At 39.3% G+C, this 23,253-nt stretch overlaps 1 protein-coding gene and 1 pseudogene across 1 annotated transcript in view; both read left to right on the top strand.

The window, feature by feature from the left end:
* SPG11 (SPG11 vesicle trafficking associated, spatacsin) overlaps positions 1-23,253 on the top strand; it is an 88,558-nt gene that overhangs the window by 7,259 nt on the left and 58,046 nt on the right. The window contains exons 5-10 of the mRNA XM_032343558.1: positions 3,472-3,609; positions 3,782-4,230; positions 5,299-5,444; positions 14,637-14,769; positions 21,480-21,635; positions 22,055-22,230. Coding sequence (XP_032199449.1) covers positions 3,472-3,609; positions 3,782-4,230; positions 5,299-5,444; positions 14,637-14,769; positions 21,480-21,635; positions 22,055-22,230 — 1,198 coding nt within the window. The remainder of the gene's footprint in view (positions 1-3,471; positions 3,610-3,781; positions 4,231-5,298; positions 5,445-14,636; positions 14,770-21,479; positions 21,636-22,054; positions 22,231-23,253) is intronic.
* LOC116591003 lies at positions 17,375-19,392 on the top strand (annotated as a pseudogene).

Below are 23,253 nucleotides of genomic sequence, written 5' to 3'. Positions count from 1 at the left end.
GATAAATCCTTGAGTAATTGGGAGTGCACTTTGATGGCTTTTATGGCTTGTTGTTTGGATCACAAGAAAGGACAAATTCATCTTTCACATACCTACCAGAACTTCTTACCACTGTGATTTTTTAAAGTGGCCTTTCAATGCCCTTTTTTTTTTTTTAATCTTTAAGCAGGGATGATTAGCACATTCTCAGATCATGAGCTTGTTTATCAGTAGGCCATTTTTACTGACTAAACCATCTCCTGTGTATTTAGAGTTACCTCCTAATCATCTACCTTGAAAAATAATTTGATAGGTGAGGAGGGAGGAAAGTCTATTCTGCCACCCTGATCCTTGCCACTCAGATCCTTGTATGTAGGGTTCCTTTCCCATTGATGTTTTAGTAACACTTCAAGAGTTAGTAACATTTCTAGAGACTCTGAAGAGGGCATCAGGCATATATTTCTTTGAACAAATTGCATTGAACTCAGCTACTTTAACATCAAAGCTAGTGTTTTGTTCCCAACAAATTTAGGGATCTGTCCTGCCCAACTAAATGAGTAATCTCTTTATTATTTACATGAATGCTCTTTAATGAGTATGATTTCTCTAGAGTTGACTGCATGTTTTATTTTCTAGCTGTTCTCTGAAGTTTAGAAATGTGTTTCTCTTTCTTCACTCCTGGTTCTAGCTCTTTTTTCCTCTGATACAGAATATCAGTCTCTCCTTTTCATTTTATCCTTTAAGATCTACCTCTTTCATGAGGCCTTTTCTTACTAAAACCCCTTCCACTTGTAATTTTACACTCATTTTATCATCTTTCTTTTCTTTGAACTTGTGAAGCACTTTTGCTTTATATTACAGTTTGGCCCTTGATTGTATAGTCTTGTATTATTTCTCTCATTTTTTCATGTGTCCTATAGAATTTGTAAGCTCCTTGAGAACCCAGACTCGTGGTTTATTCTTTTCAGTTCATTGTCAGTGACTTTTTTTTCCAATTTACTTTAGTGGTCCACTCGCGTACTCTTACCCTGGATTTGTCATTGTTTGAAGCTGTTCCTCCCCCAAGTCACTATTCTCCACATCTCACTTCCTGACCGCAACTTCCCAAACTTTACACGTCACTTACTCAAGTACTCCCACTCTTGTCTTCTGACTTCATTGAAATTTCCAGTCAGTTGACCTTCCACTCTCTAGCCCCCTCTTGTCTTGACTTCATTCTCACCCTCATTTCAGCCCCTTTTTGCATACACCCTAAACTCTTGCTCCTGCCTTATGGTAGCCCTTGATTGGACAAAGTCTACCTCCCTCATTCTGCCTTCTCTGTCCCTGCACCCAAGCAACCAGGCGCTTGTAAGAAAACTATGAAGGAAAACTGATAGCACTATAAGTTCACTTTTGCTACCTTCAACTGGTCTCTGAATATTACCTGGAGATTTTATAGTGATTTTTCTTGAGCCCATTCTTTACAACAATGTTTTTAACCCTCTTTTCCTTAGGTTTCTCCTCATCTCTTTGCCTCCAAATCTGGGGTGACATTGCCTCCTACTTTATAAAGGAAGTAGAATCTGTCTAATGAGAGTTCCCTCAGTTTCTCACATTAAGTTACAAACCCATTTTCCTGTACCCATCTCCTCATCTTTCCTCCTATTACAACGGATTCTCCTTCTGTGAAGGCCCATCCTTCGGTGTTCTGGATCCTATTTCTTCCTTCTTTCTTAGGGACTGTTTTCCATTTCTTTTCTTCTTTATATCTCAAAACTATTTTAAGTATTAAATCTGTATCTAGTTAATCACCAGGTCCTAGTCCTTCTACATCCTAAATGTTTCTTGAATCTGCCCACTTTTCTTAAGTCCTTGGTTACCGCTCATTTATGCCACTGTCTGAACTGAAGTAGGGTAACAGCTCCTAATTGGTCTTTCGATGACGGCTCTTCTCCCTCAACTTCATACTCTGTATAATAACCAGAGTGATGTTGTTACGGTTGTTATCTTATCAGAGAAATAGCCAAATACTAACATCTGGGGACAAGGCATCCACCTTTTGTTTGGGGGGATGGGGAACGACCATCTCCACGTGTCATCTTCTCTCACTGTTACCCTGCCTTCTCTGACTTCTTCTCATCATCTCCTTGATACATGTATGTTAACATATTTACCTTCAAATTGTAGAAATAAGTGCTCAGGGTGTTTAAATTCCTCTCTTTCTCCCCTAGCTATTCTTCTGTATCTGATCATATTATTTTTCTGCTTAAAACCCTTATTTAGCTTCCCTCCACCAAGAAGAAACTAAAAATCCTTCATAGCCCATAAAGCCCTGCACCATCTCTCTCCTGCCAGGCTCTCCAGCCTCATCTCACACCACCTTGCTTCTCATTCCTTGTGCTTTCGGCACCTTTGCCTTCTTTGTGTTTCTCAAATGTGACAGCCCTCTTTCTGCATGTACTCTTGCATGTACACCCGCATTCGGATTTTGTCTTTCTAGTTCTTGGGTATTGCCTGTCTTAGCCTAAATCTTACTTTGTGTTGACAGTATTGTGAGCAGTTAAAAACCTGGGCTTTGGGGCGCCTGGCTGGCTCAGTCATTAAGTGTCTGCCTTTGGCTTGGGTCGTGATCCCAGGGTCCTTGGTCTGAGCCCTACATCAGGGTCTCTGCTCAGTGGGGAGCCTGCTTCCTCCTCTCTCTCTGCCTGCCTCTCTGCCTACTTGTGATCTCTGTCTGTCAAATAAATAAATAAAATCTTAAAAAAACAAAACCAAACCTGGGCTTTATGGTCACATTGACTGGGTTCAAATCCAGCCCCACTGTTTCTCTGAGCCTTTGTTGCCTTATCTATAAACCCTCACAGGGTTGTTGAAACGTTTAGTTTATATACAGTTTTTAATCACAACATCTGCAACATAGTAGGCAATAAGTGCTCTTATCTCTTCATAAAACCCACAAATATCAAATTCTTTTTTCTTAATTGAGATATAATTGACATACAATATTATATTTCAGGTGTATAATGTGATGATTTAGTATATGTATGTATTATGAAATGAACACAACCAATAGTTTGTTACCACACATTGTTATAAATGGGCCAGATTCTTCAGGCTGACTTTATCATTCTGCTATAAGCAATGGAGATAAGGAGTCCTGTTCACAGAAACTTACTGTTTGTACTACTCCTTCTGTGTGACACCTCCACCCCTCAGTTTTTAACAGGAGCAGTAGTCGGGGCACCTGGGTGGCTCAGTTGGTTAAGCGACTGCCTTCAGCTCGGGTCGTGATCCTGGAGTTCCAGGATCGAGTCCCACATTGGGCTCCCAGCTCTGCAGGGAGTCTGCTTCTCCCTCTGACCTTCTCCCCTCTCCGGCTCCTGTCTCTCTCTCTCTCTCAAATAAATAAATAAAATCTTTAAAAAAAAAAAACAAAAAACCAGGAGCAGTAGTAACACAAATTTGGATTTGATCATCATTGTTGACCATGGTTATCATTTTAAAATGTAGGCAACACCCAGGACACCTACTATGTGAAAGAACTCTAGAAGACATTCCTATTGAAGGCCCCAAGGGGATTGATGAAGATGATCCTGTTAATTCTGACTACAACATGAAACTGACCAAGTTTTCCTTTCAAGTTGATAGGTACAGAAACTCCTCCCTTTTTGGATTTACTTTTATTTCTATTTTTTGTGGTTTTTACTAAAGGGCTTTACAAAAGTAGATACTTTTTTTTTTTAATGCATCTTCTTCTTGATGTAGTGTTTTATTTAGTGCCTTTCACTGTAACAGATGTGAGTTCTACCCTATTTTCCAGGTCTTGGAAAGCCCAGCTGTCATCACTGAATGAAACAATAAAGAGCTCCAAACTGGAGGTTTCCTATTGTGCTCCATGGTTCCAGAATATTTTGCATTTGGAGTCCCCTGAATCTGGTAACCACAATACCAGTATGCTAGGCTGGGCCTTCATTCCACAGGACATAATGCACAGCCACTATAAGTTTCCACGGAAGGATCATGCCAACACCAGTGAACCAGGGAGATCATGGAAAATCATGAACATTAGTGAACAAGAGGAACCTGTTGAGCTTACTTGTATGTCTGTGACAGGATTCAGTGCACTGTTTACCTGGGCAGTGGAAGGAATGGGCTGCACCATTGGCCTTTGGGATTTGGAGACCCAGGGTATGCAGTGTTTCTCCCTTGGCAGAAAGTGTATTCCTATAGACGCTAGTGGAGACGAGCAGCTATGCCTTGTCTTGACAGGTGAGAATGTCTTGTATCAGGTTGAAATCCATTGCTGAGAGGTGTTCTTGTAAAACCCATTTTATTTCTGCCCTGGAGATACTAGTGTCTACTCTCTCCTCTAAGTGGAGGTCTTTCACGGGGGATATTTGGTGTTACTCTTGGTACTGTTGTTCCCTGTACTTGATTTTTAATTAAGGTTGATTTTGCTCAGCTAAATGCTCAGCTCAGATACTAAATCAGAGAGTCTTAAGAGTAACACAGGTTGGTTTTAATCCAGAGAGTCTTCACTTGACTCGCCTGTGGAAGCAGAAGTTGCAAGCTGGCTGCTTGTGGGCCATCTATGAAGTGCAGATCTGTTTTGTTTGGCTTGCGCTATCTAAGCTCTTTTAAAAAGACTTCATTATAAACCTTTAAAATTGAGGATTTCCTGCTGTTACTGAAAAATTCTAAGATCTGGCAACACTAGGCCTGCATTCCTGCGTAGTAATTTATAGAGTGGAGCTGAATTTTCTCTTAGATGCGCCTTTTCTCGTTAAGTTTTTCTTGCACTTGTCTCACCACCTGTTTGGCCCTGTAGACATTTGAGTTTGATATTTCAGATATATAGTCACTCAGCATTTATGCTATAACCTCTTGTAAAGCTACTGAATGATGTGATCATACTGTGTGTCTCTTTAATACCCAAATTTTGGTAATTATGTATTTCCTTGTGTCAGGGGCCTGCTCTTTGCTTTATCTTAGTAAATCAGAAATGTAACCTCTCTAAATAGTTTAAAATTCCAAGAATTATTGTGCAGGATAATAAAAAGGAGAAAAGTGAGATTTACTACTGTGTCATAGGATGCATGGTTCTTATTAGAATGTACCCTGTGGTCTGTGTTTAAAAAATAAAACTCCTCTTGGAAAAGCATTAAAAAATCAAATTAACTATGGTCAGAATAGTACTTGGTGTCCAATAAATATATTTCTAATTACAGCGCTGAAGTATGGAGCAATTAGAATTTAATTTAATTCAATTAGAATTTATAATGCTAAACCCTAAGTCCTTATAACTTACTGAAGGTAACTTTTTTTTTTCCCCTGTAGAAAATGGACTTTCTCTGATTTTGTTTGGATTGACTCAAGAGGAGTTTTTAAATAGACTAATGATCCATGGAAGTGCCAGCACTGTGGACTCTCTTTGCCATCTCAATGGTTGGGGGAGGTGTTCAATCCCCATACATGCACTGGAGGTAACAAAATTAAGTGTATGACCCCGCAGGATTATTTTCTGTTATGTGCTCTTATTTGATTGAAGATCTGGGAGAATTCATTTAACCTAGCAGTTAAAAGAACTATATAGTCTTTTTAAGATCTTATTTATTTATTTGACAGAGATCACAAGTAGGCAGAGAGGCAGGCTGTGGTGGGGAGAGGGGAGTGGGAAGCAGGCTCCCTGCTGAGCAGAGAGCCTAATGCGGGGGGCTCCATCCCAGGACTCCAAGATCATGACTTGAGCCAAAGGCAGAGGCTTAACCCACTGAGCCCCCCAGGCGCCCCAAACTATAGTCTTTGCCCAAACATTTGCTTAGTTCTAGTCATTTCATTACCCGAATTCCACTAAACAGTTTATCCTTTTTGGCCTTAAAAGATAGAAAATTATAATAAACACTAAGAAAGAAAAAGTTGCAAGGAGTGGAGGCAACAGTAAGCTGATAAGACTAAATGAAATGGAAGCAGGCTATGGAAAGCATGAACAAGAGTGCATTATCTAGTTTTGTTTTAAAATAACCACATGAGGGGCGCCTGGGTGGCTCAGTGGGTTAAGCCTCTGCCTTTGGCTCAGGTCATGATCCCAGGATCGTGGGTTCAAGCCCTGCATCGGGCTCTCTGCTCCACAGGGAGCCTGCGTTCTCCTCTCTCTCTGCCTGTCTCTCTGCCTGTCTCTCTGCCTAGTTGTGATTTCTCTCTGTCAAATAAATAAAATATTTAAAAAATAAAAAATAACCACATGAGATGGATTGGGTAGTTTTTTATTCATTTCATTTTACAGATGAAAAACCTTAGGCTCAAAGTGGTTGATTGATTGGCTCATAGCCTTACTAATAAGAGCTGGAGCTAGAATCAAAGTCATATTACACAGCCTCTGAAAGGTCAAAAACTGAAAGGTAGTAATGTTATGTGCAAATTTGTATTTTAATGACAGTTTTATTAAAATTATTTAGGGGCACCTGGGTGGCTCAGTTGGTTAAATCTCTACTTTCAGCTTGGGTCATGACCCCAGAGTCCTTGGATTGGGCTCTCTCCTCAGCTGGGAGCTTGCTTCTCCCTCTCCTTCTGCAGCTCCCTGTGGTTGTGCTCTCTTGCTCTCTCTCTCAAATAAGTTATTAAATCTTTAAAATATATACATAACATAATTCACATTACATAAAATTTACCCACCTAAGTATACAGTCCAGTCAGTGGTTTTTAGTGTATTCAGACTCATATAGCTATCACCACTATCTAATTCCAGAACACTTTCATTAACTCTAAAAAGAAATTCTGTACTCATTAGCAGTCACTTAACATTTCTTGTGGCTTCTAAGTCCCAAACACTAATATACTTTCTGGCTCTGGATTTGCCAATCCTGGACATTGCATATAAATGAAAGTATGAAATATGTAGCCTTTTGTGACTGGCTTCTTTGACTTAGCATGTTTTCAAGGGTCATGGATGTTGTGGCATATATGTATGGCTGAATAGTATTCCTTTATATGGATGTACCACATTTTGTTTATCCATTCATCAGTTGATGGACATTTGGATGTTTCTACTTTTGGGTTATTATAAATAATCCTGTGAACAGTGGTGCACGAGTTTTATGTCCTAGTTTTCATTTCTCTTGCGTATACACCTAGCAGTGAAATTACTGGGCCACTTAACCTCCTGGAGAACCACACACTGGTTTCTCACAGCAGCTTCACTGTTAAACATTCCCACCAGCAGTGTGTGAGGGCACTAAGAGTGCCACAGTCTCACCAGCGCTTGTTATTGTCTACCTTTTTTTTAAAGATTTTATTTATGTATCAGAGAGAGAGAGGGAGAGAGAGTGAGCACAGGCAGACAGAATGGCAGGCAGAGGCAGAGGGAGAAGCAGGCTCCCTGCCGAGCAAGGAGCCCGATGTGGGACTCGATCCCAGAACGCTGGGATCATGACCTGAGCCGAAGGCAGCTGCTTAACCAACTGAGCCACCCAGGCGTCCCATTGTCTACCTTTTTCTTATAACGATCCTTGTAGTTGTGTAGTCAAAATGGTACCTCATTGTGGGGCGTGTGTGTGGCTTGTTTTAGTGTGCCCTCTGCTCAGTGTGGGGCTTGCACCCACAACTCCAAGATAGAGAGTCGCATGCTCTATGGACTGAGCCAGCCAGGGACCCCTCACTGGTTTTGATTTGCGTTTTCTTAACGACTAATGATGTTTGACATGTTTTCATGTGCTCATCATCCATTTGTAGATGTCTTTGGAGAAGTGTCTGTTTACATCTTTGTCCAGTTTTAAATTTTTTGTCTTTCTTGAGTTCTAAGAGTTCCTTATATATGCTGGGTACTGACTCTGATGACTTTCAAATACTTTCTCCCATTCTGCTGGTTGCCTTTTCACTTTCTCAACAGTGTTCTTTGAAACACAAAGGTTTTTAATTTTGATAAAGTGAGTTTACTTTTTTTTTTGTCTCAGGTGCTTTTGGTGTCATGTCTAAGAAACCATTGCCTGAACTGAGGTGTGGAGATTTACAAGAGTTGTATAGTTTCAGCCCTTATATTTAGATCCATGATACATTTTGATTAATTCTTGTACGTGCTACTAGCAAGGGATCCAACTTCATTCTTTTGCAGGCAAATACTCATTTCTTCCAGCACCATTTGTTTTTTTTTTTTTTTTTTTTTTTTTTTTTGTTTTTTAAAGATTTTATTTATTTATTTGACAGAGAACACAAGTAGGCAGAGAGGCAGGCAGAGAGAGAGAGAGAGGAGGAAGCAGGCTCCCTGCTGAGCAGAGAGCCCGATGCGGGGCTCGATCCCAGGACCCCGAGATCATGACCTGAGCCGAAGGCAGCGGCTTAACCCACTGAGCCACCCAGGCGCCCCTCTTCCAGCACCATTTGTTGAAGAACTTACTTTTATACACTACATAATATCATTGTAGAAAATTTGAGTAATTGGGGGAAAAAAGAAAATTTGTCACATGTAAATCTATTATCCAGAAGTAATCATGCCTATTTCCATATGGTTGTTTTTCTTAAATATTAATGATAGTAATAAAGTGTTATTTCATTCATCTTCTTATCAGTCCTATAGGTAATACTGCTATTAGCCCTATTTTATTGATGAGGGGACACAGGTTAGGAAATCTAATTCAGATATACATGGACGGCAGGTGGTAGTTAGCCAGGATTTGAACACAGGCAGTGTGATTACAGACCATAGAGAGCACAGTGTGCCTTATATAGTGCTCGTACATGTGTGTGAGTTTCATAAGGATTGGATGGTACATGAGCGATCACTACCAACACCACAGAAATACAAACATGTACTGTACTTGCATCTGGTATCCCATTGTGTAAATAGATGTTTATCTAACTTTAGATTTTTTTACCAGTTTGCTGTTGTGAACTGTGTTGCTGTAAACAGTTCACATCTACTGCAGCACATGTGTAAACATTTCTCTGCGCTGGTAGTACGATTGCTGGTCGTAGGACATGCACATCTTTCATTTCACTAGGTGATACTCCAGTTTTCCAGGGTTGATTTATCCATTTATACTCTTACCAGCAATGTATGTTAGTTTTCATTATTGATGTCTTTTTCAATACTCAGCATATGCAGATTTTTAAACATGTTGCCATTCTGATACTATGATGGGTTTTAATTTGCATTTTTCTGCTGGTTAAGATTGATGTATATATGACATTTGAATTTCTTTTGTAAAGTGACTGTTCATGTCTTTTGCCTATTCTCCCTTGGGGTGTTTGTTTTTTTCTTACTGGTTTGTAATTTGTGTGTTTAGTGTATTGTAGATACTAATCCTTTATTATAACTGGAGCAAATATATTCTAATCTGTGTCTTCTCTTTTTACTTTCTTTGTGGGGTCTTTGATTTTAATGCAGTTCTAAATTTTAGTGTAGTTTCATTAATCAGTCTTTTCCTTTTTGCATGTAATTTGTGACTTCTCCTATCCTTAAGTCATAAAGATGTTTCTATTATTTTTCCCGAAGTGTTAAAAATATGACTTTCGTCCATATACACTATGGAGTATTATGCCTCCATCAGAAAGGACTAATACCCAACTTTTGTAGCAACATGGACGGGGCTGGAAGAGATTATGCTGAGTGAAATAAGTCAAGCAGAGAGAGTCAATTATCATATGGTTTCACTTATTTATGGAGCATAACATGGAGGACATGGGGAGATGGAGAGGAGAAGGGAGCTGAGGGAAATTGGAAGGGGCGGTGAACCATGAGAGACTATGGACCCTGAAAAACAACCTGAGGGTTTTGAAGGGGCAGGGGGTGGGAGGTTGGGGGAGCCAGGTGGTGGGTATTGGGGAGGGCACGTATTGCATGGAGCACTGGGTGTGGTGCAAAAACAATGAATACTGTTAAGCTGAAAAGAAATAAAAAAATATATATATATGACTTTCACAATTAAGTTTTTTCCCATTTGGAACTTGTATTTATGCATAGCAGGAAGTAGAGACCCATCTCAGAACCATTTTTTTCCCTAAAGTCCTTCCTTTAACCACTATCTGAAATCTCTGTGTGTCAAGTTTCTATCTATGCATGAGTTTTTTTCTGGGTTCTATTCTGGTCCATTGGTCTTGGTCTGTTCTGGGCCATTTCCACTCTGTCTTAATTATAAATCCCCTCACTTTATTATTATTCAAGAATGTCTTTATTATTCTTTCTCCCTTAACATTCTTCCCTCTGTTTGGATCAGCTTGTCAAATTTCATGAAAAACTGTTAAGATTTTTATTAGAATTACATTTAATCTATATATCAAGTTGGGAAGAATTGACATCTTTAGGATATTTAATATTCCTGTCCGTAAGCAAAGTTTCTTTCTACATTTTTTTCATGTCTCCATTAATGTCTTTCAATGAAACATTACAGTTTTTACAGTTTTTCCATTAAGAGCTTATCATCTTTTGTTAGCTTTATTTTTAGTTTGGATATGTACTTATATTTAAATATATGTGTATTTATATTTAAGTACTATATGCTTAAAGGTAGAATGTGTTTATATATATTTAAAAACTATGTTACATATTGCTATTATAAATGGCATATTTTCAGTTACATTTGTTTGTTACCAGTATAAAGAAATAATTTAACTTTTATACCTTGATTTTTGTATCCAACAAATTTGCTAAATTTTCTTCTTAATTCTTGTAGTTTGTTAGATTTTCTTGAAGTTTATATATATTTAATGTACAATAATATCAAAGTAATACAATTGGGTTTCTTCAAATCCTTATTCTTTCTACTTCTTTTCGTTATTTTGCTGCTGGGACCTCTAGCATAATATCACTCAAAAGTAAGAGTGGGCAGCATCCTTGTCTCATTCCTGATTTTAAAAATGAATACCCGTAATATCTACCTATTAAAGTATGTGTCTGTGCACATGCATTCATGTATATTGCAAAAATATTTATGGGGTGCTTGGATGGCTCAGTTGGTTGAGCATCTGACTCTTGATTTCAGCTTAGGTCATGATTTCAGGTTCGTCATATCAAGCCCTGCACTGGGCTCTGTGCTCAGCCGGGAGTCTGCTTAAGATTCTGTCTCCTTCTCCCTTTGCCCTTCCTCTCCCAGCTCCTCTCACTCTCAAAAGAAAGGAAAGGAGGGGGTGCCTGGGTGGCTCAGTGGATTAAGCCTCTGCCTTCGGTTCGGGTCATGATCCCAGGGTTCTGGGATTGAGCCCCACATCGGGCTCTCTGCTCAGTGGGAAGCCTGCTTCCTCCTCTCTCTCTCTGCCTACTTGTGATCTCTGTCAAATAAATAAATAAAATCTATAAAAAAAAAAAAAGAAAGGAAAAGAAAGGGAATGGAAAAGGATAAAAAGAAAGAAAGAGTCTTTATAAGATTGAGTTCTCCTTTTTTCCTGGCTATGAATCTTTTTTTAATCATGAATGGGTATTGAAATTGTATTGACTACTTGGCCTGAATTTATTGATAAAGTCATATGAATCATCTCTTTTCATCTGTTACTGTAATAAACCACATTAACCAATTTTATTTTTATTGTGAAATATAACATGTATAAAAAAGTATACAGAATATATATACAGTTTAACAAATAATTACAAAGCAGAAACTCTTGTAACTGCCAACTCCCTCAAAAAAACAAAACATTATCAGCTCTCCAGGAGCTCCTGTGACCTCTGGTAGTTTGGATATTAAATATTCAGTTTTTGTTCTTTTAGAGGATATTCTGGGAAATAAAATATACATATTTAAATTATCAAATCCAAAGTTCATAACTTTACCCTTCTGGATAATACAAGCCTTATTTACTTTTCCCCTACTTAAGCTACTGTTGTGTTTGTTTTGTTTTGTTTTGTTTTGTTTTTAACCACAATAGACATCATTATTTTGTATTTAGGTTCATTTTGTTTTATACAGGTTTGATACATCTCCTTGCTCTTTGTTTCTTCTCACATTTTAGGCCTTCTCTCTGCCTATAGTATCATTTAGAATATCTTTGAGTGAGGATCTGACTGGTGCTGAACTCTGTTTTATCTAAATAATATCTATTTTGCTGCCATTTTTGAAAGGTATTTTTGGGAGGTACGGAATTTTAGGTAGGCAGTTGTTTCTTTCAGAACATTCATGATCACTTTCTACTGTCTTTCGGATTCCATTGTCATTGAGAAATCAGCTGTTATTTCTTTGAGGGAAGTTTAGTTTTTTCTCTTCAGGCTGCTTTTGTAAGCTTTTTGGTTTTTAGTGTTCTCCAGTTTGATAGTGATTTTATGTCTCACTGATGAGTCATGGTCTTTAGTTGGAAGAGTATTGGTCTGATAGCAATTCTTTAAAATTTGTTGATATTTCATTTCTGGCCTAGTAAGTACTCAGTTTTCACAACTGTTGCCTGTGTTTAGACGCTGAATGTATATCCCTCCCCCCACCGCCGCCATACACACATTGTGTGACGTCACAGTGGTATTTCAATCAGAAGTAATTAGACTTGGGACGCCTGGGTGGTTCATTGGGTTCAAGTGTCTGCTGTCAGCTCCAGTCGTGATCCTGGGTCCTAGGACTGAGTCCCGCACTGGGCTCCTTGGTCAGTGGGGAGCTGGGGAGCTGCTGCTTTCTCTGCCTACTGCTCCCCCTACTTGTGCGCTCTCTCTCTGGCAAATCAAGAAAAAAATAAAATCTTAAAAAAAAAAAAAAGGGGGCGCCTGGGTGGCTCAGAGGGTTAAAGCCTCTGCCTTCGGCTCAGGTCATGATCTCGAGCCCCGCATCGGGCTCTCTGCTCAGCGGGAAGCCTGCTTCCTCCTCTCTCTCTCTGCCTGCCTCTCTGCCTACTTGTGATCTCTGTCTGTCAAATAAATAAATAAATAAATAATCTTAAAAAAAAAAAAAAAGAGTAGTTAGCTTTTACATACTTACCTTAATTTCAATTTTTATTTTTTTTTTATTTCTAGAATTACCATTTGGTCATTTTAAAAAAGATTTTTACTTATTTATTTGAGGGAGAGAGAGAGAGAACCGGCAGTGGGGTGAAGTCATTTGAGACTGGAGGGGATTCCTTTGATCTTATTATTTCTTTTTAAAGATTTTATGTGAGAGAGAGAGAGAAAGAGAGCATAAACGGGGAGAGGCAGAAGGAGAAACAGACTTCTCCCTGAGCAGGGAGCCTGACTCTGGACTCTGGGGGGCTTGATCCCAGGACCCGGAGATCTCATATGACCTGAGCCAAAGGCAGCTGTTTAACCAACTGAGCAACCCAGGTGCCCTGGTCATTGTTTTTAAATATGTTATTTTGAGAATTTTCAAATTTACAGAAAAATTGCAAAAAATAGTAAAATGAATATCCAGTTACCCTTCACCATTCACCAGCTGTTAACATTTTGCCACGTCTTGACTGTGTATTATATATTTTTGCCAAACTATTTAAAAGTTACTTCATAACTCTTTACTTTGGCATATACTTCTAAGAACAAGAATATTCACTTATTTAATCTTACACAACTCAGTTTTACCTCCTGCCACCCAGAGCAACGGCAGTTTTTTTATGGTCTCGCCTTGGGGGCAGTTTTTCCAGTTTATCCATTTTGGACAGTGTCACCTTGTGTGGACCCCAGGTTTATCTTCTCTTCCTCCAGTATAACTTCCACCAGTACCTCTCACCTCAGCCTGCCTGGTCTGTTAACCCACAGAACTTCAAAGTGTGGTCCCCAAACTAACAGCGTCACCATCATCATCACCTGGAGATTTATTAGAAATGCAGATTTTTAAGTCCTACCCCAAATGTACTGAATCAGAAACTCTTGGGGGCTGGGCTTAGCAATTTACATTTAAACAAATGCTCCAGATAATTCTTAGGCTCAGGGCTTTAGGGTAGGAGTAGTAATCTTTCTCTGTAAAGAGCCAGATAGTTAAGTATTGTAGGGTTTGCTGGTAGATTTCTATTGTAATTACTTATATATGCCATTGCAGCCATTGGCAATATGGAAATGAATGGGGAAATGGGTGTGGCTGTGTTCCCATAAAACTTTATTTACAAAAACAGGCAAGGGCTGTGTTGATGGGCCTTAGTTTTCCAACCCCTGCTTTAGGCCATCAGAAAGATGCAGAATCTCTCAGGTGGCAGTTGGTTTTAGAGCCGTTACTTTTCTGGATTTGTCTTTGTTCTCATTTTTATCCTGGGAGGAATTTTTGTTTCCAGCATTTAAAGATTGTGTGTGTGTGTGTGTGTGTGTGTGTGAGAGAGAGAGAGAGAGAGAGAGAATATATCAGTTTTTAAGTGCGCTGTATGGAAAGCTTCAAGATGCCTAATCAGAAATGGGAATCTGTTTTTAGCCTGCTTTTTCAGTGAACTTTATATCCTACTGCTTTAACATTTTAATTCAAATGGACTCTAACTTACCTAAAATGATGGTCCCCAAGTACCTAGCTTTGAGTCGTATTAGAATTACAGATGGTAGAATTGGAAGTGTTTTCTGTTCTAACTTACTGTTTCTACTGAAGCAGAAATTGGTGTTCAGTAAAGTTGGATACTTGCCCCTCATTGCATAATCATTGTCAGAATCCTCACCAGAACCAGGGTACTGCCACAAGATAGGTAGCCTTGTGTCTCTTGCGGTCTTGGTGCATTACATTCTAAAGTTAAAAAAGTAAAAAACCTATATCCCCAATTTTTTCATATTGTAATTTTTTTCTGATTTTCTCCTGTTTCAGGCTGGAATAGAAAATCGTCAACTGGACACAGTAGATTTCTTTTTGAAGAGCAAAGAAAATCTTTTGAATCCATCCTCAAAATCTTCTGTACCTGATCAGCTTAATGACTTCCCATCTTATTTGTATTTAAGAAGTAAGTAGAAAAAGCTTCTACATTTGCATTTATCATTTTATCTTTTTGGTGATTTTCATATTGTTGTGCTTTCTAATTGAAAGACCCGCGGATCCCCTTACCCAAGAATCCAACACTGCCACTGGATGCAAACAGCAAGAGGTTTATTGGGGCGCAGGTACCGGCGGGTGGTCGGCAGCTCCAGCTAACCGAGCACACCGACCGAGGGGAAAGCGGGGTTTTTATGGACAGGTACAAACAAGTTTTGGGTGGGGACGGCGCTGATTGATTGATCCTTTGAACAGGCATACTTGGCGTCAGTGGATTGGGTCAGGGGACCCCGCACGAAAAGCAGACAAAGCAATCTTACAGAAGCAGAACTGGCCGGTTAGCCCACGCATGCGGAAAAAAAGCACTACCAGGATATTGAAGGCCTGGTTACTTATCAAGTAAAGACTATTGGGAGTCTCCTGGTGGAATGTCACACTCCTGCCATCAAGCATCCTTGTTAATGAGATTTAGGTTTAGAAGAAATTCAACTTTATTTACTTTTCCTTCTACCTCCGCCTCCTTCCGTTTTCATGGAGGGGAGGGTGACATTAGGGCTATTGATAAGGTAACTTCTTTGTTGTAAATCTCAAGGACATTTGTAAACCAAGAGAGACTCCTGCCTTGCAGGACTGTGATCTCTGCAAGATAACAATTTGCTCTTTTTTTAGGGCAGTCAGGGGTGCCTGTGAAATGTCACACATATTACCAAGGGGAGTGGGTGGAGAGGGGGTGCAAGGCACCAGCCCCTTCTCCATCCTCAGCCAGCCTCCTGCTCCCTCATCATTTCCCCCTGAACAATTTTGACCCTTAAATCTTTAAGGTGGTTGAAGGTGGAAGGTCTCATCTTCTGTAACTTCTTCGTGCTGAATAGGGGCGTAGAGCTGTCCCTACCTACTGGGGTCGATATTGATCAGGGTAGGAATGTATAAGGGAGTTACGAAAGGTGGAGGCAGCTGAATCCAGCGCTGACAGTGAAGAAGTGACTTTGTGCGTGGTAAGGATCATCTGCCGTGGTGAAGTCATTGCAGCAATGGAGTCTCGGCACCAGGTAGAGAAACATGGAACAAAGCAACATATTAAATAAGGCGATAAGAATGAGAAGCCCGAAAAAGGAGATTTGGCCATAGTCCTCCTTCAAACCAGGAACTTAACCAATCACTAAGAGAGAGAGAAGGATCTTGTAGGGCCTTAATTTGGGTATTTATATCTTTTATTAGTCCTGTGACATTTTTGTGATAGTCTGGGATGTACACACAACATTCTGTCTTGATAATTGCACATGTGCCACCCTGGGCTGCTGTCAGGACATCTAAAGCCATCCTATTTATCTCTTAAGGGAGGGGACTCTCCAGGGCAGGGGTCTTTCATAATGACTGACAGACTTGCTGAAACTCAATGATGACATTTTTATACTTTGTGGAATCTTGAGTGAGTTGTTAAGAATCTGTAAATGTTCTCATTCTAAGTGGAGTGTTTATTTTTCATATCCTTTCCTGTCCTTTGTATTTTTAGTATGAAAGGAAGAGATGAACTTCTAAATTCAAGACAATTTTGTTCAAAGGAGAATAAAATTCATTTGCAAAATTGCCCACTCTTGCAACTATCTGAGATATTTAGTGACGGGGGAGTTATGGATTGAGACTTCTTTTAAGAATTTTTAGCCTAGGGGCGCCTGGGTCGCTCAGTCGATTAAATGTCTGCCTTCAGCTCAGGTTCCTGGGATTGAGTCTCATGTTGGGCTCCCTGCTCAGCAGGAAGCTTGCTTCTCCCTCTACCTGCTACTCCCCCTACTTGTGCTCTCTCTGTCTCTCTTTCTCTCTCTGTCAAATAAATAAAATCTTCAAAAAAATTTTTCCGCCTAGGGGCGCCTGGGTGGCTCAGTGGGTTAAAGCCTCTGCTTTCTGCTCAGGTCATGATCCCAGGGTCCTGGGATTGAGCCCTGCATCGGGCTCTCTGCTCAGCAGGAGGCCTGCTTCTCTTCCCCTCTCTCTCTGCCTGCCTCTCTGCCTAAATAAATAAAATCTTAAAAAAAAAAAAAAATTCCGCCTAACTCCACTTTTTTGCTACATTACCAACACTTCTTTATAAGATTTGGCTTTCCTATTTAATAAACTAGAAACCTAGTTTTTATTCTTGGAGCAGGAAGCCATGTGCCTCCTTGCTTTAGAGGGATAGGGAAATAAAGTATGTTTTTACTTATACATACAGTTTTATTATCTGCTTTTTTTTTTTCACTTGATGATATATTATAGATCTCTCTCTTGTTAGTACACTGTTTATTTGTGGTAGCGTAGAATTCCACTGTATGGGCTATACCATAGCACCTAACCTTACTCCTGTTAGACATTTAGATTGATTCCAACTTTTACTATTGTTTGTGCTATAAATTGTGTGTTTGTATAATTTCACATATGTACAATTACTGGGATAAATGTGTAGATGTGAAATTTCCAGATCAAAGAGACATACAATTTCCTTTTTTTTTTTCCTTAAGATTTTATTTATTTGAGAGCACATGAGCTGGGGAGTGTGGGAAGGGGAAAGAATCTAAGCACACTCTGTGCTGAGCATGGAGCCTGACTCTGGGCTCAATCTCACAACCCTGAGGGCATGACCTGAGCCAAAACCAACTAAGTCACCCATATGTCCCTTGATTTACATTCTTAAAGGCTTTAATAATTTGTTCTCCAGAAAAGTTTTATCAGCTGGTACTCTAATTCCATGGAGAAAATGACAACCTCCTTTTTTTCAACAATATAGTGTTCTCACTCTGTGGATTAGAAATTTTCTTTTTAAAGAACATTCTCTTTCATTCTGGTGTACAGTTTTGTCTCTTTACTCTTACATTGCTAACTTTTTTTTTTTTTTAGTGCTCCAAAATTTTTTTTTTTAAATGTCTGCTTGAATTTAGAAAACTTGCTTTGTGGTAAGTGGGATTCCATTAACAGTTGTATGGTTATTATTCAGTTCTGTTCGTCAGTGATATTTCTCTTCATTCTATTCTCATCAGCACTGCTTTGGCCTGAAGGGTGAGGATGAGTCTGGAAATCAGAGTAGAAATAGCTTAGCAACTCTGTTGGGGTCAAACCCACATTTCCCACCATTCTTATGGGATTCTGGAGGTGGAGCGAGTGCTGAGAGAAATGGAAATCCCATTATTAGGACTTGCAGCTGGCAAATGGAGTTTTCAGGAACCCACGTTTCTTATGTTCACCTCCATGTTTAAGAGGATGGTTTTGGAATCAGGCTGAAGTTCAAGTTTTGACTCTGCCATTTACTTTCCAGATTAGCTTGGGCAAGTTATTTTATTCCCTCTTAACCTCAGTTTCTTCATCTGTGGAAAGGGGACTACAATAGTACTTCTCAGGGGTGTTGAAATAATAATTGAGAGAGCATTTATAAGACACCAAGTCCAATACTTAAGATCTAGCATAGGGGGTCAGCAAAATGGTTGTTACTACTGAAATCTGTAAATAACGACCAATAGTAAGTAGAATCACTAACTTTTGCAGGTAAGACTTCATTAAAGTTTTGTCAGTTTTTTGAGAATAAGATATTGGTTCTTGTTTTATGCTTAAAAATATTGCAACATGTCAGAGCAGCCCTAGATGGCCAAGTTTGAGGATCGAGTGTCAGATGAGGAGAAGGTACGCGTGGCTGCTAAATGCATCACTCATGTACCCTCAGGGGAGTTTAATGAAGTGTTCAACAATGTCTAGCTGCTACTTAATAATGATAGTTTCCTCAGGGAAGGGGCAGCATTTGCATTTGCCCAGTATAACATGGATCAGTTTACACCTATGAAGAGCAGGACTTAATTAGAGAACACAGTGTCCTAAGTAATAGCAGATTTGAGATCCAAGAAACAAAATTTCCTTTAAGTTTGATCACTTACAGAAAGAGGCAAGTGGCCCAGAGAACACTGATAGAGGTCTGAAGTCTTGGAGAGAATCTCCTGACAGTACTTTAAAGGCCTGTGTAAAAAATCATTACTCTAATGGCTTCTGTACTGTTTATACCAGAGCTGTAGATGGGCAAGAGACCATCATTGCATGTATTGAAAACCACCAGTTTTAACCAAAAAAATTTCTGGAATGGTTGTGGGAGATCAGAGTGGAAGTTCACTGCCACACCACCTACAGCTCGGGTGGTGTGAGTAATTAAGATTCAGGTTCACCAATACGAAGATGGCAGTGTTCTGTTGGTTAGTTGTAAAGATGTGCAGAATTCAGTAACTGTTCCCAGTGAAGTCCAAACTGCCAAGGAGTTTATTAAAGTCATAGAGCATGCTGAAAATGAATATCAGCCAGCATTTAGTGAAAACTATCAAACAACGTCATACCCCACATTCAAGACCTTGTGCCAGCAGCTTCCAGTTCCTCACACCAGAATTGACTGGAATAAGATATTCAGCTACAAGATGGCCAGAGCAATGCAGAATGCTTTAAAGCCAAGTGTAGAATTCTTTGGTATGTGGGTAGAAAGGAGTCAAAATGTGGTCATATGATAAATAAATTACTTATAAACAAGAGTAACATTTTTTAAAAATATATTTATTTATTTGTCAGGGAGAGTGAGAGAGAGAGAGCACACAGGCAGAGAGGCTGGCAGAGGCAGAGAGAGAATCAGGCTCCCTGCCAAGCAAGGAGCCCATGCGGGACTCGATCCTAGGACTCTGGGATCATGACCCAAGCCAAAGGCAGCGGCTTAACCCACTGAGCCACCCAGGCATCCCAAGAGTGACATTTTGATTAAAAAAATAGTTCAAGAGGCAGCTGGCTGACTCAGTTGGTAGAGCATGAGACTCTTGGTTTTGGGGTTGTGAGTTCGAGCCCCACATTGGGTGTAGAGACTACTTAAAAATTTAAAAATATATACTTTTTAAGATTTTTTAAAAATCTCAAGAGAGGGACGTCTGGGTGACTCAGTTGTTAAGTGTATGCCTTCGGCTCAGGTCATGATCCCAGGGTCCTGGGATCGAGCCCTGCATTGGGCTCCTTGTTCAGCAGGGAGTCTGCTTCTCCCTCTCCAACTCTCCCTGCTTGTGTTCCCTCTCTCACTGTCTCTGTCTGTCAAAATAAATAAAATCTTTAAAAAAAAAAAATCTTAAAAGAAAGCATGAGCATGAATGGGAGGTAGGGGCAGATAGAGGTGGAGGAACAGACTCCCCAAAGTATTTTGCTAGAGCTTTCAATGTTAACAGGTTTTCTAGCCTTATGGAATACTGTTGAACCTATAACATCGTCTTGATTCTTTTGTGTTCTCTGCCTTGTAATTTTCTGTTTTCACTATATCTACTAGTAAAATTTTTAACAAATTCTGCCACATTTCATGATGGTGAGAGAGATCTCTCCTAGAGTCGTTTTATTGTTTAGAAAATTTTCCTAACCATGAAGTCCTCTTACTGATATAGACAGGTAATATGCTCAGTACTTTTCTACCCCTGTCCTTCAAAGCACTTCTGGTATTTGGGTGGTTTTTACTGATCCACCAATAGCTAAAGAAGCTACACTACAAACTAGCTGAATGGAAGACACATTCATCCTTCTCCCTCTGACTGCTTTGATGATCATTTATTGCATCTCATAACTGTAATTTTTAAAAGTTTGGATTGGGCTTTTCAGGTCCTTTTATGGGAGCAAAGGAAGTTTTCTGGAAATTGCATTTTAGCCAGCTTCTCTGCAGAAGTTGTTTTTAAATACAAAGACTTGAATGGCATTCCATGCACTTGAATGGGTTTGCTTGTTTCTCTTCCTTCGTTGTCTCCTTCCTATCTAGTACCATTATAGTTATATACATCTTCATTTTTAGAAAAGTTTTACCCATTTATTATTATTTTTATTATGCAAGAACTGTTAATATACTAGGGACTTGTGTAGTGTAAAACTTGGAAAATGCAGATGTTGAAGGAATATTGGTATCTTGTGTTTTAATACTTTGTGGCAGGATTGTACTATACACAGATGAATCAAACAAATATGTAAATCACAAACGAAAACTAAAAAGCAATGTGAAAAGGTTACATTCCAGGCAGGATCTTTCTCTTATAACCTGTTATTTAAGGGAATACTAGTGATTTGTTCTAAATGGGATGTAAAACTTGTTCCAAATACTCTTCTTCAGTCCTGTCTGCCAAGAACTTAAATGTACCTGTGAGACAGCAGACCTTCCCACGTATATCGTCAGGTATATGTGTGATCTCAGAATACACAAGTGACATAGGTATGAAATGACAACTGGTAATGGTGGCTTCATTTGCACTGTTTATACTTTGGTGACCAGGCCTTAAGGGAAGGTCAGTTTTTAAAAAACGAAGTAGTGTCTTCCTCCCAATCTCAAAATGCATGTCAAAAAAGAAGGGTGTTTATACTTCAGCTTTGTTTTTGCTCAGTGATACAGTTAAGCAGATTTGCTTCCAAGTGACCGGCTGAGCTGTGTAAGCGTTTTTATTTCAAATAAAATATACTTATACGGTGTGTGTCATTCATACTATCCATTCATGCCAACCTAGCCTCTCCATCAGGTGGTCCAAAGGAAATAGACTGGTTTTGTTCTTTAAAAAAAAAAAAAAGAAAGAAAAAAAGAAAACAAAAAAAATTGTTTTCCTAACCATGGTATTTTTGGATATTTTTTTTAGGAGTATACTGATGTTCATGTTAATTTCTTTGATTCTTTCTCAGATGTGGAAAAGCTGATACCAGCATTGGATTTACTTTGCTCAGCAATTAGAGAAAGTGATTCTGAAACCCAAAGCAAACACTTTTCAGAACAGTTGCTTAATCTTACACTGTCTTTTCTTAACAAACAAATAAAGGAGCTTTTTGTTCACAATGAAGGTAAGAATAGTACCAAAGAGGGGTATAAGTGCCCTATTCCTGTGTCAGGACAGAGACACAAGTGGTCCTGGTGCATGAGAGAGCATGAGCTAGTAGAGCTCTGATTACTAAAGCTGAGAAAAGTCAGTGTAGAATTGAGTGAGTAACATGGGTTCTAGGACTGGAACAGTTGACAGAAAGGATTAATCATTGTGAAAAGGGGTATATTAAAATACAGAGCTACTTGTAAATAGGATAAAGCTCAGATTTTTTTGTCTGAAATTTGAAAATAGTGAGTTTAGATCTTGCATTTTCTGGAATTCTTTATAATCCTAACAGCATATGGGTTATTTCTTCTCTCTTGTTCTTGCTCTCCATGTGTATGTATACATAGATAAATTTTTGTAAATATGAAATTGGCAAATTGGTGTTTTCCATAGAACTAGATGAACATCTACAAAAAGGAGTGAACATTTTGACCAGCTACATTAATGAACTTCGAACCTTCATGATAAAGTTTCCTTGGAAGACAATAGATACAGTAGATGATTATGACGTAAATGAAAATATTCCCAAAGTAAGAGAGAGCAGTATGTGGGAGAAACTCAGCATTGAGGTAAATATGAGCAATTTTCACTTCTTCTATTTGCCAGATTTAGAGGATATGAGAAAACAGAATTTAGAATCTTAGATTTGTGATTCAGAATCTTTGGCAAGGGTTTAGGTTTTACTGATTTGGGGACCTCTGGACATGACTTCAGATTTATGTCTATACCTTCATTTATTTAGAACACAGGTTCCCTCTTAATGCCAGGTCTGCCCACTTAGATTGATGACAGGCACCCACTCCCAAACCCGTGTGAGGTGGTACACTCTTAACACTTCCTCAGTGGTTGGGGCCTGGCACTTTGGACTTACACATTCTGCCTGACCTGTGGATAAATAGCTGCTGATGGCTTGATCTTAGGAAACTTTGATTTTATGCCATTATGTCTTGGAAGAATACTCAATTTGAGTTCTCAGATTCTAGATGCCTCAGATTAAGATGTCTTGCCAGTTGAATTTTCTGTGCTCCCCTGCTTACTTTTCTTTTTATAATAGAAATCAGTACAACCAAACCTGTTGCCCTCTTTGTGACTGGGGCCTAGGAGAATCCCTCTACCCACGTGGAGAGTATTGGCTTTAGAAAGACAGAGACCAAAAACAAAATAGCTTAACCCAGATAATAAGACTCCGTCGGGAGTGAAAGGGATAAGATTGTCCTACTGGTAGGTTCTCAGAATCACTGGTCTTGAGGTGGGAGAATGGGGAAGTACCTGGTATGACTACGTTTTCTGTATCTCTCATTCTCAAGCCAAAAAATTTACTTGATTTTCCCTCTGCTTTTTTTGGCTTCTCTTTTCCAGTCTCCTTTGCAGTTTCACTTCCTGTTTTCCCTTTTGTGCTTCAAGGTGCCGTCCATGATCCTCTGGTCATTTTTACTCAAAATAAAGGATTTTTAGTTTTGGGGAGGTGTCGTAGTCTGCTTTGATGAAAGCTGTGGACTCGGTCTCCAAAAACATGCTTGGGAATGTGTTCATGTACACATACATACAGTTTTACACATGGCCTCATGGGATTTATGAACCCCTCAAAAGCC

This window comes from Mustela erminea, chromosome 5 (assembly GCF_009829155.1).
Source record: "Mustela erminea isolate mMusErm1 chromosome 5, mMusErm1.Pri, whole genome shotgun sequence".
In the NCBI taxonomy this organism is placed as follows: domain Eukaryota; kingdom Metazoa; phylum Chordata; class Mammalia; order Carnivora; family Mustelidae; genus Mustela; species Mustela erminea.
This window is presented reverse-complemented; position numbering and strand designations above follow the sequence as displayed.